We start from the raw sequence: 23,220 nt of genomic DNA, 5'->3' as shown, positions 1-23,220 counted from the left end.
CATTTCATAACTTTTCCTACTGTAGCTTGAGGGCTAATAAGAAACTCAACAGAAGTAGAGACTTGATGGCCTGCATGAATATGTTCTGTATCTCTTCCCTCGCTCTGGGAAATTTTATTCACAATAACAACATAATGGTGTCTTTTCACTAACCAAAGCAACCATTATGTTGATCAGATCACACTACCACTTGCAAGTGACCAAAATTAAGTGAATAACAAGCAATCACCACCATTCTCATTAGTGACGTTGAAAAGAAAAAAAATTAGGGTTTTTAACTGACAGGTACAAGCATTAGGCAAAAACAGAGATAAGAGAAGCCAAATCAAGTCAATATAAGTCAGTAATAAAATCTAAAAATAAGACATCATTAAACTATAGATGTTATTCTAGGTCTCAAAAATTTGCAAGATATCTATTTAAATTAAAATCTCACTCCCCCAAAAAGTCCAAAGTGAAAAAGTACCAATTTTAGTAAAGATAACATACATATAAGCAGATATACACATATGAATAATGCAGAATAGATTTACAAATAAGTTAATTTGGGCACTTCTACTTGTATTTTAAAGAAAGTGAATAGATATCTTTGTATACAAATTCTCATCCTTGAGAAATCGGATTTAGAAATAAAGGTTCAAACATCTCCTCTCTTAAAAATAACACTGAAATGTGTAACTTGACTCATTAAACCTACTGGTTGGCAACTTTCTAAATCTGGCTTCATTTGATCTAACTCCACAAGTTTGACAAAGTCATTTCAGTTTACATCATTGATACCTGGTTATCCACTTTCAGTACATGTACCATCTGGCCAGGAGTCCATAAATAATATTGTTTTCAATGTACAAATCTTAAAGTAAGTTCTAAAGGGAAATACTGCTCAGTAGATAAATTCTCCTGGAATTTCTTGTAGCAAAGGTTCCTCAAATTTAAATCATTTGGAAATGGCCTTTTGCTCCATTTTCTCTTTTTCAGACTGTCTGCATTGTCCTAAAGAAAATGAAGTAACTGTAATTAATTCCTCTGTTAAAACTAATTCCTTGATTTCTGGTTGCCAAGTATCTGAATTAACTTCAGGCACAAAATCACCTTAGATGGCATTTGCTTCATCTAATGGCCCTTTCACCTTGAAAGGGAGACCTTGAATACTGCTCTGTCAACCATGGATGTTTTAGACATTCTTCAGTGGTGGCTTGATCTCTGTATAAAGATATACATTTTACACTTAAGACAAAATAGTTTAAAATTCACTTATAAATTAAAGCATAAGGTATTATATTTATTGTATTATATTTTGGGAAGTATGAAGAGGTGGAAAAATCTTACTGAATAAAACTAGAAGTTTTGGCATTTGTGTGCAAATGCCATTCCTCACAATGTTGAAAAATAATATTTTAAAGAAATAGTAAATCTCCGAAAAGCCCTTTAGAAGACCAAAAACAGACAGAAAATATCTATTATACTGAGGTGCAGTTCATATTTTCTAAAAACATTTTAATTTTTGTCACTTTTTCTTTGAACAGATATAAAAAGCCAAAGGTTTCATCTAGTTTTATGTCTGCATTTGATGTCTTCATTTTGGTGTTTGTTATTAAACTTTTGCTCAGAGGCAATCACTCAAAAATTGACAAATATCAAGTTAACTAATACTCAGGTTTCTTAACTAAAAGTGTCTTGATGAAGTCAACAGCTGACTCAGACACAACATCAAATTCTTCCTCAGAATAACTTAAATTCACCAGTGAAATGTTTAGGACTGTTTCTTGTTTATTATCTCATAAGAAAGGTGATATTCCTGTAAGCATGACATATGTTAACACTCCAATGCTCCTAAATCAAAATGAAAATGTAAGAAAAGTTAGTGTCATATTCTTTTGTTGAAACTAATTTGATCAGTTTTTCATAAATAACTCTTAACCACATATCCGTTGCCATCATAACTAAGAATTTCAAGAGCTGGTATCAGCAACAGAAGAAAACATTTTGCTTTGTGAAAAAAAGTTGCTAATTTGCTCTTTTAGATAAAAAAAAAAAAATACTCATTAGAAACTGAGCCGCTGTTAGGTGTGGGCTAAAATGAGTTAACATTATAAATCAAATTAATATGTATTACTGTAAAGTTTAACTAGATGTGTGTAATTAACTTGTTTACTTTTCAAACCTCCACCTATCATTCCTGGGTCCTTGTTTTGTTAAAATATTTGAATGCATAAATACTGCAATGTAAACTTATAACTTTTAACACCTTTCTCTTCCTATACCTTCTATTTAATCAAGCATCATATCTAAGACATTACTGCTTTTAAATCTATCTCAATGCCATCCATGGCTCTTCTTCCCACAGCTCTCACCAAAGTCCACAGCACTTTCCCCTCTGATTCCCACTCGTTCTGCCCCTCTGATCTATTCTCTATGTCGCAGCTAGGGTCAGCTTTTAAAATGTCCTCCCGTTAACAAAAAGTCAGTCACCGAGATTAAAAAAAATTGGACATACTCAGATAACGTGCATCACACACAACAAAGGTGCATCTATAAATCTGAAAGAATAATATGCTGTGATAAAATTTAACTAAACTGCTGTCACACATAAACACAATGGAAATGAGACAGGAGTTACACTAAGGGCCCTCCCCAGGGCAGCCAGTTAAGTCTTGACTTAACTGTTAGACCTGACACAATAGTGAGGCAATGATAAGAACATTCCCCAACATAGGCACGTGCAGAAAGACAGCTGGTGTGACCTAGAATTCACCTCTGCTTCATTATATGATCATTATAATAAATTTACATTGCAGCTTTAATTCCCTATGGACAAATTGAGTGTATTATGGATATACTCAAGCTCAGAAAGGTTATATAAGGAACCTATCTGTCAAGACTTGTAGGGGAAGGGCTTCAGTAACAGTGGGAGGACCAAAGCCTTGCAGGCAGAATAAAAGAGCCCCAAGCAGGAGGCTTTGAGTCTGACCTCTTGGCATCCCTCTTTTCGTTCTGAGGGTATACTTTATCTTCGAGGTTGACCAATCTCGGCAGCCCACTCTCCCACCTGAGAAGTGTACTTTTGCTTTCAATAAAACTAGCTTGCTTACAAATTGCTGGGCGTCTGTTTGCCTTCAGTTCATTGTCAGATGTCAAGAACTGACGACAGGGAGTTCCAGGACTCCCCAGTAACAGAAAGACATTCTCAAATATGTAAGGACTTATGAAAAACCTCCTTGAAAAGAAAAATCTACTTATTGATACAATCGAGTCAACCAAAAGATGATTTTTATTAAAAGTACACAGATAGGAAGGCTACACTATGAAAAGGCAGGCAATATGTACTGAATTCATATAAAAACAAATCAAAAACTAAAAAATGTGATAATTATAACATAAAAAAAGGGAATAAAAATGTTCTAATTCTAGGAAAAAATAAAAGTCACATAACAATTACTGGTGGGAACAAGACCCTCCCCACACACATGAATATGAGGGAAGAAAAAGTTGGAAGGAAATGTTAGGTATGCTAATTTCCTCAACTTCAATACCTGAAATCCTTGAGTTGAGAAACAGGTTATGAATATTATTTAAAGTTTAAAAAAATACTAGGAAATTTAAAACAATGCTTAGCATCCACATCACTGTCGGAAGCCAGCCGACCAAGTCAAACCGGGTACCTGAATGGGGGAGCGGGGACTGAGGAAAAAGAGAAGACAGACAGGGTGCAGGAGGGAGAACAGATCTCACACTGCCTCTCCGAGTTTATTTCTTATCCTTCTTTTAAACACAATCTGTTCCTTTGTGTATCCCAAAACAACACAAAAGTAACATCCTGAAGATCTAGGTGCAATTGACACTTCAATTAACACTCCCTTCGACACTCCCTTAGGCTATACTTAATCTTCTTCCTGAAATTCCACAGAACCAGCCTTTTCTTTTCTATGCAAGCAGGCCTCCCGAGATAAACCATGCACTCTTTTGAATTTGGGGAGCTTTAGCTCCCTACACATCACTGAATGAGAAGTAAAATAAAGACTATACACACGGGGATGGGGAGCACAGCATAAGGAATGCAGTTAGCATTAATATATTGTCTAGGTGGAAAACCAGAGGAGAGAAGGAGCAATTAGGGGAATTGTTTCATAAACTATATAAATGTCTACTGTATATTCGAAACTAATTAAAATAAATTAATTAATTTAAAAAAATAAAGACCATCCAGCAAAAGATGGGGGGTGGTGGGGAGAGGGTAAGAAATAACAATAGCTGGGGATGCGGAAAGGAGACTTCAACTCACCTTTAAAATGCTGGCCAGGGAAAGAAAGTGAGGAGAGTCCCTTTGCTTTTCTGTACTATATAGTTCTCAATTACTTTTAGTTTTTCTGGATTGGGCTTGTACTACTTTTTAAATAAGATATATATATTGAAGGGGGGAAAAAAGCACTTGGTAGAAAATTTAGACTTTACCGAAGAACAGAAAGCATTTAAAAAAAAAAAAATTCAGGGTTTTGCTATTTGTACCTATTTATATCTCAGCTCCTGGCCCTTCATTCTGCAGTCTTCTGTATTTCTTCTAGTTTACAATGCTCAAATATTTGGGCTGTTGCACCTGTAAGCCAGATTTCTAAAACTTACTTAGGGGCCATGATGCGTATCAGTCACTATACTGAAAATTAAGTATTCTAGTCTATAAAACCAAAAATTTTGAAGGCTGTTTTCTGCCTGTTACATTTTTTGTTGCCTAACTAATTAAGGGTCTGTTATAAATATATAACTTAAAAAAATTATTTTAAAACTTCATATTATTTTTTTTTGTAGTATCATAAACAACTTTATTTTCCCTAACCTTGTCTGTCTTCCTGGCTTTCTGTCTTTTGGAATCACTTTTCCCTCATAAATAAATTCCCACCATCCTCAGCTACTTCAAGGACTAGTCCTTTCATCCTCTTCTCTCAAAGGAGACCTAGGTCTCCTAGGCCCCAGGCCCTCTTAGAATGGTGATTGCCTATCTACCCATTTCACATCTCTGCTTTCAGGGAAATATCCTTCTTCCCTCAGGCCCAGGCCACACAGTCTTCTCCATCCCTGGTCATATTGCTTTTACTGACACAGATGCCCTCCTTCCCACCCTCCTCACCAGCCTGTTACCACCCCAGGCAACTTCCACACTGATGCCAATGACCTGATATCCATACTTCTTGACTTCCAGGTCTAAAGAGCCACCCTTTGTCCAAGACCTGGTAATTACAAAGAGCTGTTTCATTTCTGAAATTTTAAATATTAACATTGTAATCTCTTATCACAACCTTTAAATTATTTCACTGCCTTGCTCTACTACAGAAATCTTTTTTAAACCTTATTCAACCACTAATCCTTCTATGCAACATTTTTTTTTCTAGTCTATCAAAAAAGTCACAGTTTACTTCTTTTTCTACAAAACCTAGTGTGGTTTATCACTTCAGCAGTTCTCTTGCTAGTACCTTCAAGGTTAAAGCTCCTTACATAGCAGATGGCCAGACCCACTATTAATCAGACATCCCACTCTTCTGAATACTTACCCACATATTCAGGTGTGCCCATAATTTCAAGGAGCTCTTCATTGCTCTTCATTATTCTTGAAAGACCAAAATCAACTATCTTATTGTCACTCAGTGGAGATTCACTTGTCAGTAGAATATTCTGAGGCTAAAAAATAGCACCCCTCCAAATTAATAAAAAACCATGACTGAATATATAGATCAGGTACCCTATAAAATATCCACATTTCATATGTGAAATTGAGATTGAGGACTTTTAACAGTATGTTGTCACTTATTAAATAAATATTTTAACAGCATACTACATGTAAGACAGCAGGCCTGTACAATCTATTCTCTTATACTGGCTCCTGTACATAAATATACATCTACCCCTATCTTAAAAACAAAACCAAACCACTTATAAAAAATATCCCTCATGACCTTGCTATTCCCTCAAAGCTCAGCTTTTTGAAAGCATAGTCATAAACACTTGCTAGCATCCCTCAATCCAGCTGAATCTGGATTTTACCCCTAGTATTCAATCTGCTCTAAAGTCACTAAAATCTTTAATAATCAGACTCACTAAATCCAATGAATGGCTTTCAGGCACTGTTTTGCATGCAGTGACTACTTTGGCACTGTCAATCATCTTTGTTTTCCCTCTTGCATCTATTCCTCCCTCTATAGATACCTCACTATTTTCACAGAATTTTTTCCTTCTGTCCTCCTTTTAAAAACTGGTGTTGTCCAAGATCTCTCTCTGGCTCATCCTCCTTTTCCAAAATTCTGCATTTCATTTTTGAGCAATTTCATCTACTATTAAAGCTTCAGCTGCTATTTTCATTTTGATGACTTTTACCCCAATCTCTCTGCAGACTCGGATCCAATTAAAATCAGATCTTTTCATTTGGCTGACACGTAACATTTTCGACTCCCCAATATGGGGCAAAGCTTTTAATTCAGTAAACACCTTTAATGAAAGTTTTTCTTCCAACCCCACCAAACCCTTCCTTTTCTTCTGTATTCCCAATCTCAGTGCCCAAATCAAACACTGAGGAATAATCCTGAAGTACTCTGTCTCCTTCATCTTCAACCATTTCCACATCTAGTTAAGTCACCAGTCATGCTAATTCTGTTTCTTAAATCTCAATATCCTCATTGCTTACAGCTTGGCTTTTCATTATTTTTTACCAGCGACATAGGGAAGAGGCATGAGAACTAAACAAATTAACTGAATATTAAACCAAGTTGTATTCAGAACCTACAATGTACTGCCAGACCACAGGAAACCTACAGAACAAAGGAAGATTCCTGCTGAGATTACTAACAAACTATTTACCTATAACTTTAACACTGTATACCTATACTATGAAAAGAAAACAGGAAAATAAAGTTTTTAAGCTGCTACACAAAATAAACCCATCCATTCATTCCCTATGGCCAGACCACCGTGAACCTACAGAACAAAGGCTGAGATTACTAACATATCTTTAACACTGCATACCCATACTGTGAAAGAAAAATACAAACTTTAAACTGTAATTCATAGAAACTAAGAATCACATATAAACTGAATTCCTCTAAACCCTTTCAACCAACTGCCTACTAATCTCACCCCTTTGATGTCTCAAAGGCACTTCAAATTCAACATACCAAAGCCAGACTCACATGTTTACCTCCAAAATCATATTCTTATGCCAATGACAGGCATCTCATGAATGCTATTCTCTTCCAGCAGGATAGGGGAGAACACTAAGAATCATCTTTGTCATTCCTCTCTCTCCCCTTCCTCCACCATTTAGCTAATGTGTCACCATAACCTTTTTTTAACTCGTAAATTTAAGCATTTCTAGACTTTGTCTAATTTTCTCTAACTATAGAACACTAATTCAAGCTACCATATTTTTTAAAAAATTGAAACAGCCTCTAAATAGTTTGCCAGGATCTATTCTGCCCATACTGTAATCAGGAGGATGTTTCATACTATATAAATCCGATCTGTTATTCCCCTGCCTAAACCCTTCAGTAGCTTCCCGTTGCTCTTATGTTAACCTCCAACCTGATTAATGTGGTGTTCAAAACTGCCACAGCAATCTCCTGCCTAGCCCTGCAGACTCATCATATACCTATTTGTTCCCTTTGGCTCAGTGAAATTGAGTCTCACCCAACATTGCTCAGTCTCTCATACTTGCCATGCTCTCTCTCACAACTGTATCTTTATATATGGTACTCCCTCCAGCTAGGATACTTTGTTTCTGTTCTTCTCTTCCTAGAGTCAACTTAGTGTGAAGACCAAGTATGGCAGTGAAGCATATTATAGCAATTTTCAAAAATGTATGGGGCTACAATATGAAAAAATAAAGTATAGATGGTCTCTCTCTTTAAAAAAGGTCTTACTATCTCCCCAACTGTCCATCCTACCCTTTTCTATTATGAAAATGTTTGTAGATTTATTAACGCCTGGATTCAGAAACAGAATAGAATAATCTACAGCTCCATGAGAAGAAGAGCCACAGTACTGGTCACTGTGATATCACCAGGATCAGTGTCTGGCACACAGTAGGCACACATTATTTGCTGAGTGAAAAAAAAAATACATTTAACTATTAAAAAAAATTAAGAGTGTCTATTTTGTGTCAGGAACAGTGGTACTATAAATACAAGTAATATCGAGTCCATACTACCAAAGAGTTCATAATCAGAACAGAAAACAGATGGAACTATCAGGCTCAACTAACTGTGCTGTGTGTTTTAAGTACTGTGGTAGACAAAGTGCTCAGGCAATAAATAAATTGAATGAATGAATGAATGAATGAATGAATAAATAAATAAATAAATAAATTTTCTTGGAGAATTAGAAGAGATAGGTGAGCAGAACCTGAAAGAGAAAAAGGATTTCATAATTTATAACATTTTTATTGACTTCCTACTTAGCTATGACCTGGGAAAAATAACAGAAAACAAGCCATGCGTCCTCTGTTGTTTTGGTGCTTTATATTCTAATGGGAACAAAAAATACAAATAAATAATATAAGTTCAGGTAGTTTTAAGCACTTTGGAGAACTCAGAGTAGGGTAATGGATGAGGGAGTGCCTGCTGGGTATGTGTTTTTGTGCAGGTGGACGCTATTTTTAGGGAAGTCAAGGTAGAGCTTCTCTGGGAAGGCAATATTTGAGAAGAGACCAACGTTAAGAATGAGCTAGTCATGGCAGAATATCTTGGGAATGGGGTAGGCAGGGAGCATTCCAGGCACAGGAAAGAGCAAGTATAAAGGCCCTGAGGCAAGGAAAAGCTCCTAGTAGAGAAACTGCAAACTGGAGAGCAGAACAAAGGTAAAAAGGAAAGTTGTGGTAGTAGGCATGAGACATGAAAACAAATGGGTGGAGGGACAGGAATCGCAGGGCTTTGTAGGTCGTTCTGTAGTAATTGGCAGAAGGCACACCTCTGGAGAAATAAAGAAGACATTCCAAAGAAAGAAAAGGTCATATGCCAAACTATACAGGCAAGCCAAGGTATAGCATGATCTGTGGAAGGTATTATCAAATACAATAATGTGGCTGGAAATATACTTCTGAAGCATATGCCTTTATCCTGTTTTTAAAAGTCTTGAGAGGGAGAGAAAGACTGAGTGAGGAAGATATGATGAAGCATTGGACAAAAAAAAAAAAACAACAAGAATTTCACACATTACACTGTCAAAATGTATAGCCCATTGTGACTAATGAGGTATAGGAGCAGTGATAATGAGATGCTTATGTCATTCACAGACTGATATAGTCAGGTTGGTAAGAGAGGACAATTAGTTCAATTTTGATTCTCAGACCCAGAACACCCAGTTATAGATGTAGGGATAGTTAGAAATGCAGTTTGGAGCAAATGCAAGGATGATACAGCTTTGTAGATCAACAGCATATAGGCGAGACTAAAACTGTGGATGTAAATGAGAGGAAGAGTATATGGCAAGAAGAGAAGTGGGCCTAGATGAATTTTGGCTGATAACTACATTTAAAGGTAAGCAACAAGAGTTATGAAGGAGATGAGAAATAGTGGTCTGAAAGTGAGGCTAAGAACTCAGATATAATATTGCAGTAAGAAAGTTAGGAAGAGGAGGGTCGTCAAACAGGAAAAGGGTTAGAATGAAGACCAAGAAGAGACTATTAAATATAGCAAATAAACAAGCAATGAAAGACCCTTGAGAAAGTAATTTTTTAATAAAATGATGTAAGAAAAAGCTAGATTACAAAAGGTTGAAAGGCTAAATGATCTTTATATTACAGGTCATTTTGACTTAAATATCTTTTGATACCCTCTAAACCAGTCACATAATTTAAAGTTTTTTAGTAGCCATATTACAAAAAGTAAAATGAAAAAGGTAAAACTAACTTTAATATACTTATTTAACTAAAAAGATCTAAAATATTATCCCTTCGACATGCAATTAAAATGGAATATTATTGATATATTTAACTTTTTTTCATACTAAGTCTTTGAAATCTAGTGTGAATATCACACTTGGAGCACATCTCAGTTCAGATAAGCCACATTTCAAGTGCTCAGCAGCCACATGTGGCTAGTGGTGCTGGATTGAATAGTCAGCTATAAACTCTTTAAAAAGAAAAAAAAAAAAAGATCTAAATAATATACCAGGAAATGATCTGAGAATTCTCAGCATCTCTTACACAATGTCCTAATTTATTACCACTATGCAATTATGAAATTATACTTCATTTGGAAAACACATTCATAAAAATAAATAAGACTTTTCTTTATAGTGAAAACAATAATACTGTGGCTCAGTGTAATCTACAATTTTGTACAAAAACCTGTTTTGTTTTTGTTTTAAATCATAGAGAGTTTGACTACAGTAAAAACTTAAAACTGAACCAAAACTAAAAACAAATTACTGTGATTATAGAAATTTGGACTTTGGAGGCATGCTAATTTGTTACAAATATCCAAACCAGATAAAGCACATACCCCTGCTCCCCACTCCCCCTCAAAAAAATCAAGAATGCTCAATCAGTCAGTGTCAGAATCAATTTCTCTTTTAAATAATAAAATAACTAGAGGCTTTAGTAATATAAACTTCATTACACATTCTCTTTGTTAATTATGTTCTAGCTATTTATTCTGATAAAAGCAAAACAAAACAAAACAAAACAAAACAGTACCATGATTACAAGTCCCCAGACTTCTCAAGGCAATTTTAGTTTTATTACATCAATAAAATACAATAGTACAATAAAATGTATTACTCAGGAAAATCAGATGAGGAGTTTGGCTCTGTGATATATATTTATCAGTGAACATGTTTTGCCCTTCCTAGTACATTCAGATGCCAAGAGAAATATTACTAAGTTGAAATACTCGTAAGATCTAAAGATTCATTTGTAACTAATAAAACATGTGCACTGACTTCCAGTAAAGATGGCAGAGTAGGCAAATGCTGGTTCACCTTTGCCTATGACCACATCAAAATTACAACTAAACTTCAGAACAACCATCACTGAGTACTGCCTGAATTCTAGCTGAAGAGAAGTCTTGTAACTAAGGATATATAGGAGAAGCCACATCAAGACTGGTAGGAGGGACGGAGGAAACAGAACCAGCTAATCCCACAACCATGTTAGTGGTTAAAAATCTGGAGGAATATTTCAGCTGCGAAAATATCCCTGAGGAGCAAGGTGGTCCCAGCCAGGGTGGTCCCAGCCCCCAAGTCCAGGATTCCAGTGCCAGGAAGAGGAGTCCCCATAACTTCTGGCTGTGAAAACTAGTGGGGATTGTGGCTTAGTGAGTCAGAAGCTGCTGGAGTCCCAGGTACTCCTCTTAAAGAGTCCATACTTGCTGATGGACTCACTTGCCCTGAACTCTAGCACTGGGGCAGCAGCTCAAAAAGCACCAGGAATAAATAGGGAGGAACTGAATTCTCTGGCTTTAGGGCGAAGGCTAGAGGTCACCTTTCTCCCAGACAGAAGTGCTGGCTGAAGCCAGCGTTCCTTTGTTGAGCTTTCCACAAACGCAGCCAGCAGGTACAGGATGGCACCAAGTCTGAGTCTCCATCAACCTGGTTAACACCATTTACCCTGCCCTGGTCATTCCCTGAGCACCCATCTGACCAAACTTGTGGTCCCACCCAAGACATTTCCAGTGGCTTTTCCATACAAACAGCCTGTCTTGGCCTATGCAGACTTTCTTAAAATCTCCCAAAGATTCAGAAACCCCAAACAAGCATTGTCTAGCCTCGATATGCCCTGTATCTCTTGCTAAGTGGCCCAAGCCTCTACTAATGGAAGCCAGCCTCGGTTTCCAGTTTTGCCTCTACCAGGCATCTCCAAGTCCACCACAAGCAAGAACCATCTGCAGATCACTTTGTAGTTTATACCAGGTGGCCCTTTGTAGTTTATACAGGCAGCAGCTGATCTTGGCCTGCACCACAGTCCCTCCTAAAAGGCCACAGAACCAATACATCCAGTGGCCAGCTTCAGATCACACCAGAAACCACCCAACCATCTCCACAAATGACAAACACAAAGGGCGAACTCGGTGGGTACCAGAGCCCTGCTACATTGAATCGTGCTCTGTGGGGTCAGCCCTTGGACAATAGCTGTTCCTCTGTAATTATCAGCCAGTTCTCACAAGCAATCAGCCTGAGAGTCAATCCCTCCCACTGATGTGCAAAAAGCAACCAATGCTCAACTACAACAGAAGGACAAACACAACCCAGACAAGGAACACACTTGCAACATCTAGCTCAGGTGACCAGGGAGACTGTCACTGGGCCCAACAAGACACCTAATACATGAGGCCACTTTACTAAGACCAGGAGATATAGCAGCTCTACCTAATACATAGAAACAAACACAGGGAGATGGCCAAAATGAGGACACAAAGAAACATGTCCCAGATGAAAGAACAGAACAAACCTCCAGAAAAAGAACAAACAAAATGAAGAAAAACAATTTACCAGATGCAGAGTTCAAAACACTGGTTACAAGGAACTTAGAGGAAGAACGGATGTTCTCAGTGAGAACTTCAACAAAGAGATAGGAAACATTAAAATGGAGATAGAAAACATAAATCAGAAATAGTCATAAATTAAGAATACAGTAACTGAAATGAAGACTACATTACAGGGAATCAACAGTAGATTAAATAAAACAAAGGATAGAATCAGCAATTTGGAAGACAAGTAAGCAGAAAACAATCAAAAGAGCAAGAAGAAAAAAAATCCAAAAAAAACAAAAAATGAGGATAGTTTAAGGGGCTTTTAGGACAACATCAATTATACCAACATTAGCATCATGAGGGTACCAGAAGGAGAAGAGAGAGAGCAAGAAGTTGAAAACCTATTTGAAGAAATAATGACAGAAAACTTCCATAACCTGGTTAAGGAAATAGTCATACAAGTCAAGGAAGCACACAGAGTCCCAAACAAGATGAACCCACACCAAAACACTTCATAATTAAAATGCCAAAGGTTAAAGACAAAGAGAGAATCTTAAAAGCAGCAAGATAAAAGCAATTAGTTGCCTAAAAGGGAGCTCCAATAAGACTGTCAGTTGATTTCTCAACAGAAACTTTGCAGGCCAAAGAGACTGGCCCAAAATACTCAAAGTGATAAAAAGCAAGGACCTACAACCAAGATGACTCTACTCAGCAAGGCTATCATCATTTAGGATAGAAGGAGAAAAAGAGTTTTCCAGTCAAGAAAAAGCTAAAGGAATTCATCACCACCAAACCAGCATTAGAAGTTCAAAGGACTTCTTTAAGAAGAAAAAGCAGTTCAAAAATATAATAAAATAGCATTAACTACATACCTACCAATAATTACTTTAAATGTAAATGGACTAAAGGCTCCAATCAAAAGACATAGGGTGGCTGAATGAATAAGAAAACAAGACCCATACATATGCTGCCTAGAAGAGACCCACTTCGTGTTGAAAGACATGCATAGACTGAAAATAAAGAGGTGGAAAAAGATATTTCATGCAAATGGAAATGAAACGAAAGCTGGGGTAGCAATACTTCTATCAGATAAAATAGACTTTAAAACAAGGGCTATAACAAGGGGGACCAAGAAGGACCAAGCAATTCCACTTCTGGGTATTTATTCTAAGAAACCCAAAACACTAATTCAAAAGACATATGCATCCTTATGCTCATTGCAGCATTATTTACAATAGCCAAGATACGTCAGCAGCCTAAGTGTCTATCAATAGACAAATGGATAATGAAGATGTGGTACATATATACAATGGAATATTACTCTGACATAAAAAAAAAAATGAAATTTTGCCATTTGCAACAACATGAATGGACCGAGAGGGTATTATGCTAAGTGAAATAAATTAGAAAGAGAAAGACAAATACCATATGATTTCACTTATATGTGGAATCTAAAAAACAAAGTAAACAAACAGAACAGAAACAAACTCATAGATACAGAAACTTTTTGATGGTTGCCAGATGAGAGGGGTATTGGGGGGATGGAGTAAGATGTGAAAATTGCCAGTTAAATAGCTTAAATGTTTTCCCCTTGCATTTTATTTAAATTTTACACTCTCTGGGAAATGTTTTATTTAGTTATAATGCAAAGCTAGCTAGTTGGTTTGATGGTAATATAGTAAATTCTAAATTAGTGTGATCCAATTGTTAAAATATTATAGGCCTAGTCACATGCATCCACGATATACTAAAGTGAAAGACACTGTTAGAGATTATAATGAGATTGCTAGAAAAATCATGAATCAAAATCAGGGCTACTTCATGAATTTCACATTTAATGTTTATTACATTGTCTCTACCAATGTTTGACCACAAGTACTTTTTAAAAATAGACCTTAACTCCTCTAAGTAAAATATAAGTACAATTATATGACTATAATGTTTGTCAGTCTGTATGACAAAATATACCCACTCCAAAAGTGAAATATATGTGCTGAAAACAAAGATAAGTATTTTAGCATTTACAGCTTACTTAGACCTTTGTAGGAAATTCAGTTCATGATAAAGAAGTGGCTCACAATACCTAATTCTATTTAAAATGCATGAATTCCAGTTGATAAGAGAACAAGGTCAATGGAGAGGTAATGATAGTGGAACAAACAGGAAACATAAAAACTGTCCTCAAATAGACAATGGCGGTAGGGAGATATTTCTAAAATCTTACTTGTCTGCTTCTTTGGAAATCTTTTTATTTATTTTGGTATCTTCACCTTTGTACATAATCCATTTAATATTTACTAAACAATTACCATTGGATAAGATCAAGTAAAGCTGAGGCTAACCTACTTGATAAGGCTTATGATATCATGGACAAGGTTTTAATGAACATTTAATCAGGCAATAAAAGTTCCAAGTAAATTGACTTAATTTGTTAAAACCCAGGTCACCTTCTGATCTTAGAAGCTAAGCAGGGTCAGGCCTCTTTAGTACTTGGATGGGAGACCACCAAGGAAGACCAGGTGCTGCAGGCATTAAAAAAATAAAAAATAAAAAAATAAGGGATTGTAAGCTGACAAGGTCCTTGGAATCTGTGAGGTCAACCAAAGATTGCCTCACCTAAATAAAATAATAAAATAAAATAAAATAATAAAATAAAATAAAATAAAAAATAAAATAAAATAAAATAACATAAAATAAAATAATAAAATAAAATAAAATAAAATAAACCCAGGTCAGAGTACAGAAATAGATTAATAATCCTGTCTAAATTAATTTGGGGGACTGTTTAGAAATGTTACATGTTACCTCTCTTTCAGGTAATACACTGATGCTTACATTATCAGTGGTCAATTTAATTCTCAAATGGGAAAGTTCAGACTTCTAGTTCCTAATCTGTTCCTCTACTTCTCATTATAATATAACAGAGTAGACAAATTAGTGATCGAACACCTAGTATATAATTGCTGAAAGACCTAACATGTAAAAGATCATTCAAACACGAAGAACACTAGATTTTAAGACTAGATATGTTTGTGCTGTTTTTGGTCAAGTCCTCCCTATGACTGAAGTAAAAGCAGGCCACTATGCCAATGACTAACTAACCAAATTATTGAGGTTATTTTGAGACTTTTAGCTTTGTTCTGATTTTGGTAGACTTGTTGTTTCTCAGATTTGTCAATCCTTCCATGGTTTATATGTAAATGATGGGCTTTCCCTGAATCACAGTTTAGTATCGTTTCTATTTTTGTAGACTTATAAACACTCCAAAATCTGTATCTGCTACTCCTCAAAGAATTTTCAATGTTCAATTTAAGATATTTGGCTGAGAGTTTTTAGTCTTTTGGCAAAGGGATCATTTGGGGTCTTGACTTAAGCCAAAGAGTGTATTTCACATTATGTCAATTATCTCTTTTTTAGGGGAAAATATAATAGTTATTCTAACTTCTAGATATTCTACTAATTATTCTACTAATTCTAAGTTACCATATGCATTGGGATTATCAATTTTTGCAGAATTAAAACATAAGAAAACATATCTTTGTAGCTTAATCTCTCAAGCTCTTAGAAACTAAGAGTCAATATTATAATCATAAATTGTTTCTGAGCAGATGGCTATTAAAAGGTATAGAACAGTAAACTCTGTCTAGACTCATAGAGATCACAGAATTCATGTGGAGATGATCTTTTGGCAGAAATAATTCCCATCTGCACTGCTGCCACGCCAACCCCATCTCTGCCTTTCTTTCTTCAGCAGTTCACTTTGAGACATGTCTGACTGCATATGTGAAGAGTCTGAGGACATAAGAAAGGCTGAGAACCCTCCAGGTCGCTTTATCCACTGATTCCTCCAGGTCTAGGAAACATGAAGAGTCCAGTTTCTAACAACGAAGGCCCATTGTTAAAGCCTCTATTAAGTCTGAAAAGAATTCTATACCAAGTGTAGTGAGTAGAAAGAAATATGATTTATACTGATTATATTGGGGAGAAAAGGATATAATTTACTTGTATAAATACACGGATGAACCCAGTACTCTAGAATTTAATATTCAGTTTTGATTGCTTTCAATTAACATCAGAACCATGACACATAGTGTTGGCAACCTGCTTGACCTGCTACTTAATAATTTTCTGATTAATGGACATAGATTGAGCAGTCATAAATTAAAACTCATTTCTTATAGGTACAATGTTATTTAAATTGGGGTTCTGTTCCTTGAATTCCTTTTTTACATCATACAACTAGCAAAACGTCATAAATTAAAACATGACTTTACAAAATTAAATATGTAAAACTAATCACAAGAAAAGGCACAGCACAAACAGTACTTTTGGGAATTATTCTGCATGGTTGATACTAACTGAGGCTTTTTAAAGTATGAGTCCTCTGAAGTTTGGACTGCAGAGACCATCTTGTTCTGGTAATTGCTCCCAAGGAAAATGTAGGTGGGTATTGCTTGCATCAAAGCTCTTTGAATTTCTAATACATAGGACAGACTAAAGGGAAAAATCAAAGCCTCAATTCTCTCATCCATGCAATAAGCATTTTACCTAGTGATTTTAAGGCTATTTCAGCTTTAACATCCTCAGACAAAATGTGAGTACATACCTATCCACCCCTGCCTTCAAATAATGCCACTTACTACCATAGTCTACTGTGTTTTAACTCTCCACTTTAAACACTACACTAAAAAGTTAAGATCTTTGAGAAAAATATCTGTTTACAAAATGAATTTACATTGGCATCTCAGAAAACAATAAATGTTTCCAAATTGTTCTTTCTCCTATATTTTCCATAGGAAACTAGTATTTGAAGAAATATCTTTACTCTTCCACCTTATTTCAAATGGAATTTTATCAAGTTTACTTTAGAAGTCAACCTACACTTGAGAGTGTTCCTTCATACAATAAAACTTAAGCACTATTATTTATATAGTATGGTATATATTAGGTGTTAGAATGTGTCATACTGTAGTAGTTGTCTGTATGGTGCATAGACTCTTGGTATCAGCATCACTTGCCCTACCCTGAATCAGAAAGTTTGCAGTTTTGGCTTAGCAATTTGTTTTAACAAGCCTTTGCAGGTGATCCTGATCAGCACCAAAGTTGGATAACCACTGCCATAATCATCTTTCTGCTAGAGGCCAAGAGAGATCGGCATATGAGGGGGTAGTGAAATGAAGCTGCAGTTCAGGACAGTAAAACCTTTTTTGGGTCCAGGGGTTTCAGCCTTCTCGGGTTACTTTCTTTCCTAACCCTATCTCCTCTTTCTATAAAGGAATTGGAGTCACTGAGTATATTCTATGTTTGAAAACTGTTTCATTTCCTCACAGCCACACCTACATTTCACATAGAAGCAACCATCAGAAATTCAACAGGGATCTTCAACTTTCCTACCCCAGATGCCTAAGGATACTTGTAATGCCTTAGGATATTTACTGTTTGTCTGAGCACCCATTCTCTATTCTTTTTCTAAATTGTTTTTAATTTCTCAATTATAGTAAACATTCGATATTATATTACATTAGTTTCAGTTATATAAAAACTTAATAGAGTTCTAAATATTAATTTTGTATCCTGCTAGTTTACTCAATTTATCTATCAATACTAATAGTTTTTTATAGACTCTCTATATCATATCGTGTCATCTGCAAATAATGACATTTTTATTTTTCTTTCCAGCTTGAACGTCTTTTCTTTTTCTTGTCTGATTGCTATGGCTTGAACTTCCAACAGTATGTTGAATGAAAGTGATGAAATGAACATTCTTGTCTCGTTCCTGATCCTCAGAAAAAAGCTTTTAGCTTTTCACCATTGACTATGATATTAGCTGTGGATTTGTCATATATGGCCTTTATTATGTTGAGCTATGTTCTCTCTATTCTCACTTTGCTAAGAGTTTTTATCATAAACAGATGGTGGATTTTGACAAATGCTTTTGCTGCATCTATTGATGTAATCATGATTTTTATATTTCATTTATGTTGTATATGACATTAATTGATTTGCCAATATTGAATCAACCTTTCATTCCAGAAATAAATCCCACTTGACCATGGAGTACGATCCTATTAATGTATTGCTGAATTTGGTTTCCTATATTCTGTTGAGAATTCTTGTATTTATGTTCATCAGGGATACTAGCATAGATAGATAGATAGATAGATAGATAGATAGATAGATAGATAGATAGATAGACAGACATATATATAGATATATATTATAAAATATATATATTAAAAATATATATATTTTTTGTAATGTAAAAATATATTAAAAAACATACATATTTTTTGTAATGTCTTTGTGTGGTTTAGAATCAGGGTAATGCTGGCCTCATAAAATGAGCTTGAGAGCCTTCCTTCCTCTTCAGTTTTTCAGATCATTACAGAAGTATAGGCATTAATTCTTCTTCGAATATTTCAACTGTGAAGCCATCTGGTCCAGAACTTTTGTTTGTTGAAGTTTTTTTGATTATTGCTTCAATTTCATTAGTAGTTATTAGTCTGTTCAGATTTTGTGTTTTTTGTTGTTTTTTTTTTTCATGATTCAGTCTTAGAAGATTGTATGTTTCTAGGAACACATCCATTTCTTCCAAATTCTCCAGTAGTTGGCATATAATTGTGTTTTTTTTTTAAAAATCCTTCATATTTATGTGGTATCAGATGTCACTTCTCCTCTTTCCTTTCTGATATTATTTATTTGGGTCCTCCTTTTTTCTTGATGAGTCTGGTCAAAGCTATTAATTTTATCTTTTCAAAGAACCATCTCTTGGTTTCATTGATCTTTAATATGCTTTTTTTAAAAGCTTTTTTTGTTTGTTTATATCCATTCTGATCTTTAGTATCTTTTCTTCTACTCACTTTGGACTTTGTTGTTCTTCTTTTTTAGCTCCTTTAGCTGTAAGATTAGATTATTTATTTAAGATTTTTCTTGTTCCTTGATATAGGTCTGTATTGCTATGAATTTCCTTTTTAGAACTACTTTGGCTGTGTCCATAGGTTTTAGGTTATTGTGTTTTTTTTATAATTTGTCTCAAGATATATTTTGATTTTTTTCCTTGATCTCATTAACCCATTCATTGTTTAGTAACATGTTATTTAGCCTCCATGTGTCTGTGTATTTTTCAGTTTTCTTCTTGTAATTGACTTTTAGTTTCATACCATTGTGATCGGAGAAGACGTTTGTTATGACTTCAATCTTCTTAAATTTATCGAGACTTGTTTTGTGGTCTAACATGTGGTCTATCTTGGAAAGTGTTCCAGTGTTCTTAAAAAGAATGTATATTCTGCTGCTTTGGGTTGAAATGTTCTAAAAATACCAATTGAATCTATCTAGCCTAATGTGTAATTTAAGGCCACTGTTACCTTGTTGACTTTCTGTCTGGATAACATAGCCATTGGAGTCAATGAGGTGTTAAAGTCCCCAACTATATACTGTATACTGTATACTGTCAATGTCTCCCTTTATGTTCATCAATATTTACTTTATATAATTAAATGCTCCTACTTTGGTTACATGTTTGTTTACAAGGGTTATATGCTCTTTATGGATTATGTCCTTTACTTACTTATTAATTTTTACTTTTCAAATATATAATATTATATTAGTTTCAGGTGTACACCATGATGATTAGACATTTATATAACTTACAAAGTGATCACCCCAATAAATCTAGTACCCATCTGACACCACACAGTTATTACAATATTATTGACTTTATTTCCTATGCTGTATTTTATATCCCTGTGACTATTTTGTTAACTACCAATTCATAATTCTTAATCCCTTCCCCTTTTTCACCCACTTCCCTAAACCCCATCCTATCTGACATCCATAAAAATGTTCTCTGTATCCAAACTTGTTTCTGTTGTTTATTTTGTTCTTTCATTCCACATGTAAGTGAAATCATATGACATTTGTCTTTCTCTGTCTGACTTACTTCACTCAGCACAATATCCTCTAGGTCGATCCATGTTGTTGCAGATGACAAGATTTCATTCCTTTTTTTATGGCTTAGTAATATTGCATTGTATATGTATAACCTCTTCTTTATCCATTTATCTATTAAGGGACACTCAGGTTGCCTCCATATCTTGGCTATTGTAAATAATGCTTCAATGAACATATGGATTCCAATGTCCCTTTGAAGTAGTGTTTTGGGTTTCTTTGGATAAATACCCAGAAATGAGATTACTCAGTCCTTCTTCAATTCTTGTTATAGCCTATTAAAGTCTATTTTGTCTGGTATTAGTACTGCTACACCAGCTTTTTTCATTTGTTTCCATTTTTATCTTTTTCACCCCTATCCTTTCAGTCTGTGTGTCTTTCAATCTGAAATAAGTCTCTTGTAGGCAGCATATGTAAGGCTCTTGTTTTCTTACCCATTTATCTACCCTATCTTTTATTTGGAGTACTGAATCCATTATTTACATTTAAAGTAATTCTTGATAAATATGTAGTTGTTGGCATTTTATTATTCATATTTTTTTTTATCTTTCTTCTTCTTCATAAGAAGTCCCTTTAACATTTCTTGTAAGACTGGTTTGGTAGTGATGAACTCCTTTAGCTTTTTCTTGTCTGGAAAGCTCTTTATCTGTCCTTTGATTCTAAATGATAGCTGTGGTGGGAAGAGTAATCTTGATTGCAGGTCCTTATTTTACATCATTTTTAGTATTTCGGGCCAATCTCTTTGGCCTGCAAAGTCTCTGTTAAGAAATTGGCTGAGTCTTATGGGAGCTCTTTTGTAGGTAACTAATTGCTTTTCTCTTGCTGCTTTTAAGATTCTCGTTGTCTTTAATCTTTAACATTTTAATTATGATGTCTTTTTTTACAGTTTTATTGAAATATAATACACGATTAGTTGCTCATATTTACATTGTACAACTAAATGAGTTTTTCGATTATAGCTGGCATACAATAATATATTAGTTTCAGTTATACAGCATAGTGATTAGAGATCTATATAACTCACAAAGTGATCACCCCACTAAATCTAGTACCCTTTTTTCCCTTACCACAATGTTGACTATTTTCCTTAAGCTACATTTTATATCTCCATGACTATTTTGTATCCATTTGCACTTCTTAATCCATTTGCCCTTTTTCACTGTCACCCCAACCTCCCTTCCATTTAGTAGCCATCAAAACATTCTGTATCTCTGAATTTGTTTCTATTTTTGTTGTTTATTTTGTTGTTTAGATTCCACATGTATGTGAAATTATGTGGTATTTGCCTTTCTCTATCTGACTTCATTTGGTGCAATATCCTCTAGGTCCATCTAGGCAATATCTTTTTCTATCCCCTTCCTTTTAGTCTGTGTATGTCTTTTAATCTGAAGCAAGACTCTTGTAGGCAGCATATGTAGGGACTTGTTTTCTTATCCATTCAGCCACTCTGTCTTTTGCTTGGAGCACTTAATTCTTTTCTATTTGAGATACTTGTTGATAGGAATGTAGTTATTACCATTCTTTATTCATGTTTTTGACACTTTTTTTCTTCTTAAGAAGTTCCTCCAACATTTCCTAGAATACTGGCTTGATGGTGGTGATTTCTTCAGTGTTTTTTGTTTGTTTGTTTGTTTGTTTGTCTGGGAAGCTCTTTATCTCTCCTTTGACTCTAACTGATAGCTTTGCTGGATAAAATATTCTTTGTTGGAGATCCTGGGTTTTCATCACATTGAATATTTTGTGCCAAGCCCTTCTGTCTTGCATAGTTTCTTTTGAGAAATTAGCTGCCAGTCTTATGGGTGCTCCCTTGTAGGTAACTAGCTGCTTTTCTCTTGCTGCTTTTAAGAGTCTCTCTTTGTATTTCACCTTTGGCATTTTAATTATGTTGTGTCTTGGTGTAGACTTCTTTGGGTTCCTGGTTTTGGGGACTCTCTGAGCTTCCTGGGGTTGTATGTCTATTTCCTTCACCAAGTTAAATTGCTCTTCAACTTCTTGTTTTCCTTCAGGTATCCTTATGACATGGATATTTTTACATTTAATTGTGTCCCATAGGTTCCTTAAATTATTATTATACTCTTGGCTTCTTTTTTCTTTCCATTCTGGTTGAGCGTCTTTGGCTTTCCCATCCTCTATATTGTTGGTTCGTTCATCTTATTTATCCAATCTGTTGATTCCTTCTAATATACTCTTCATTTCAGATAATGTGTTCTTTATTTCTGATTCTCTTTTATAATTTCCATTTCAATTTTTATATTTTTTATCTCTTTGTTAAAGTTCTGAGTTCATTGAGCATCCTTATCACCAGCGTTTTGAACTCTGAATCTGGTAGATTGCTTGACTCCATTTTTCCTGGAACTCTGTTCTGTTCTTTCATATGGTTTGTTTCTTTGTCTTCTGGTTTTAGCTACCTTTCTGTGTCTGTTTCTATGCACTAAGCAAAGCTCCTAAGTCTCCCAGTCTTATTAGTGTGGCTTTGTGTAGTAGGTGTCCAGTGGCACTGTCCTAAGAGGGGTTCAGCTTAAGGCAATGTTTAGCCCCCACCTGTGCGTCTCTGGGGCCACCTTTTAAGATTCAGCCAGCAATCCACAAATGCTGTATTTATAGTTGCTTCAAGAGGCCACACCAGAAACCAAGGTCAGCTGCTACCAGTGTGGGTCTTGCAGCTGCTCAGCAAGGGGCACAGGACACACTGAGGACAAAAGTGGATGTGGCCTGGGTAGGTCTACAAGTTGAGGCAGGTGGAGTTTAGGGAATCTTCTGGGTGGAGTGACCTCTGTTATTCAGTTTGATGATGTCTCAGCTATGGTGGCACTGTGTCCACACA

The 23,220-nt window shown here is 35.3% G+C and overlaps 1 protein-coding gene across 1 annotated transcript in view; it reads right to left on the bottom strand.

Moving 5' to 3' along the window:
- Nucleotides 1-883: 883 nt before the first annotated feature.
- Nucleotides 884-23,220, bottom strand: part of STK17A (serine/threonine kinase 17a) — a 37,463-nt gene continuing 15,126 nt past the window's right edge. The window contains 7 exon segments of the mRNA XM_023537987.1: nt 884-1,160; nt 1,162-1,203; nt 1,654-1,833; nt 1,922-1,943; nt 2,426-2,434; nt 3,960-3,977; nt 5,544-5,670. Coding sequence (XP_023393755.1) covers nt 884-1,160; nt 1,162-1,203; nt 1,654-1,833; nt 1,922-1,943; nt 2,426-2,434; nt 3,960-3,977; nt 5,544-5,670 — 675 coding nt within the window.

The sequence above is a fragment of the Pteropus vampyrus genome, unplaced genomic scaffold, assembly GCF_000151845.1.
Source record: "Pteropus vampyrus isolate Shadow unplaced genomic scaffold, Pvam_2.0 Scaffold208, whole genome shotgun sequence".
Classification (NCBI taxonomy): domain Eukaryota; kingdom Metazoa; phylum Chordata; class Mammalia; order Chiroptera; family Pteropodidae; genus Pteropus; species Pteropus vampyrus.
The sequence above is the reverse complement of the archived record's forward strand: the minus strand, read 5'-3'. Positions and strand labels throughout refer to the sequence as shown.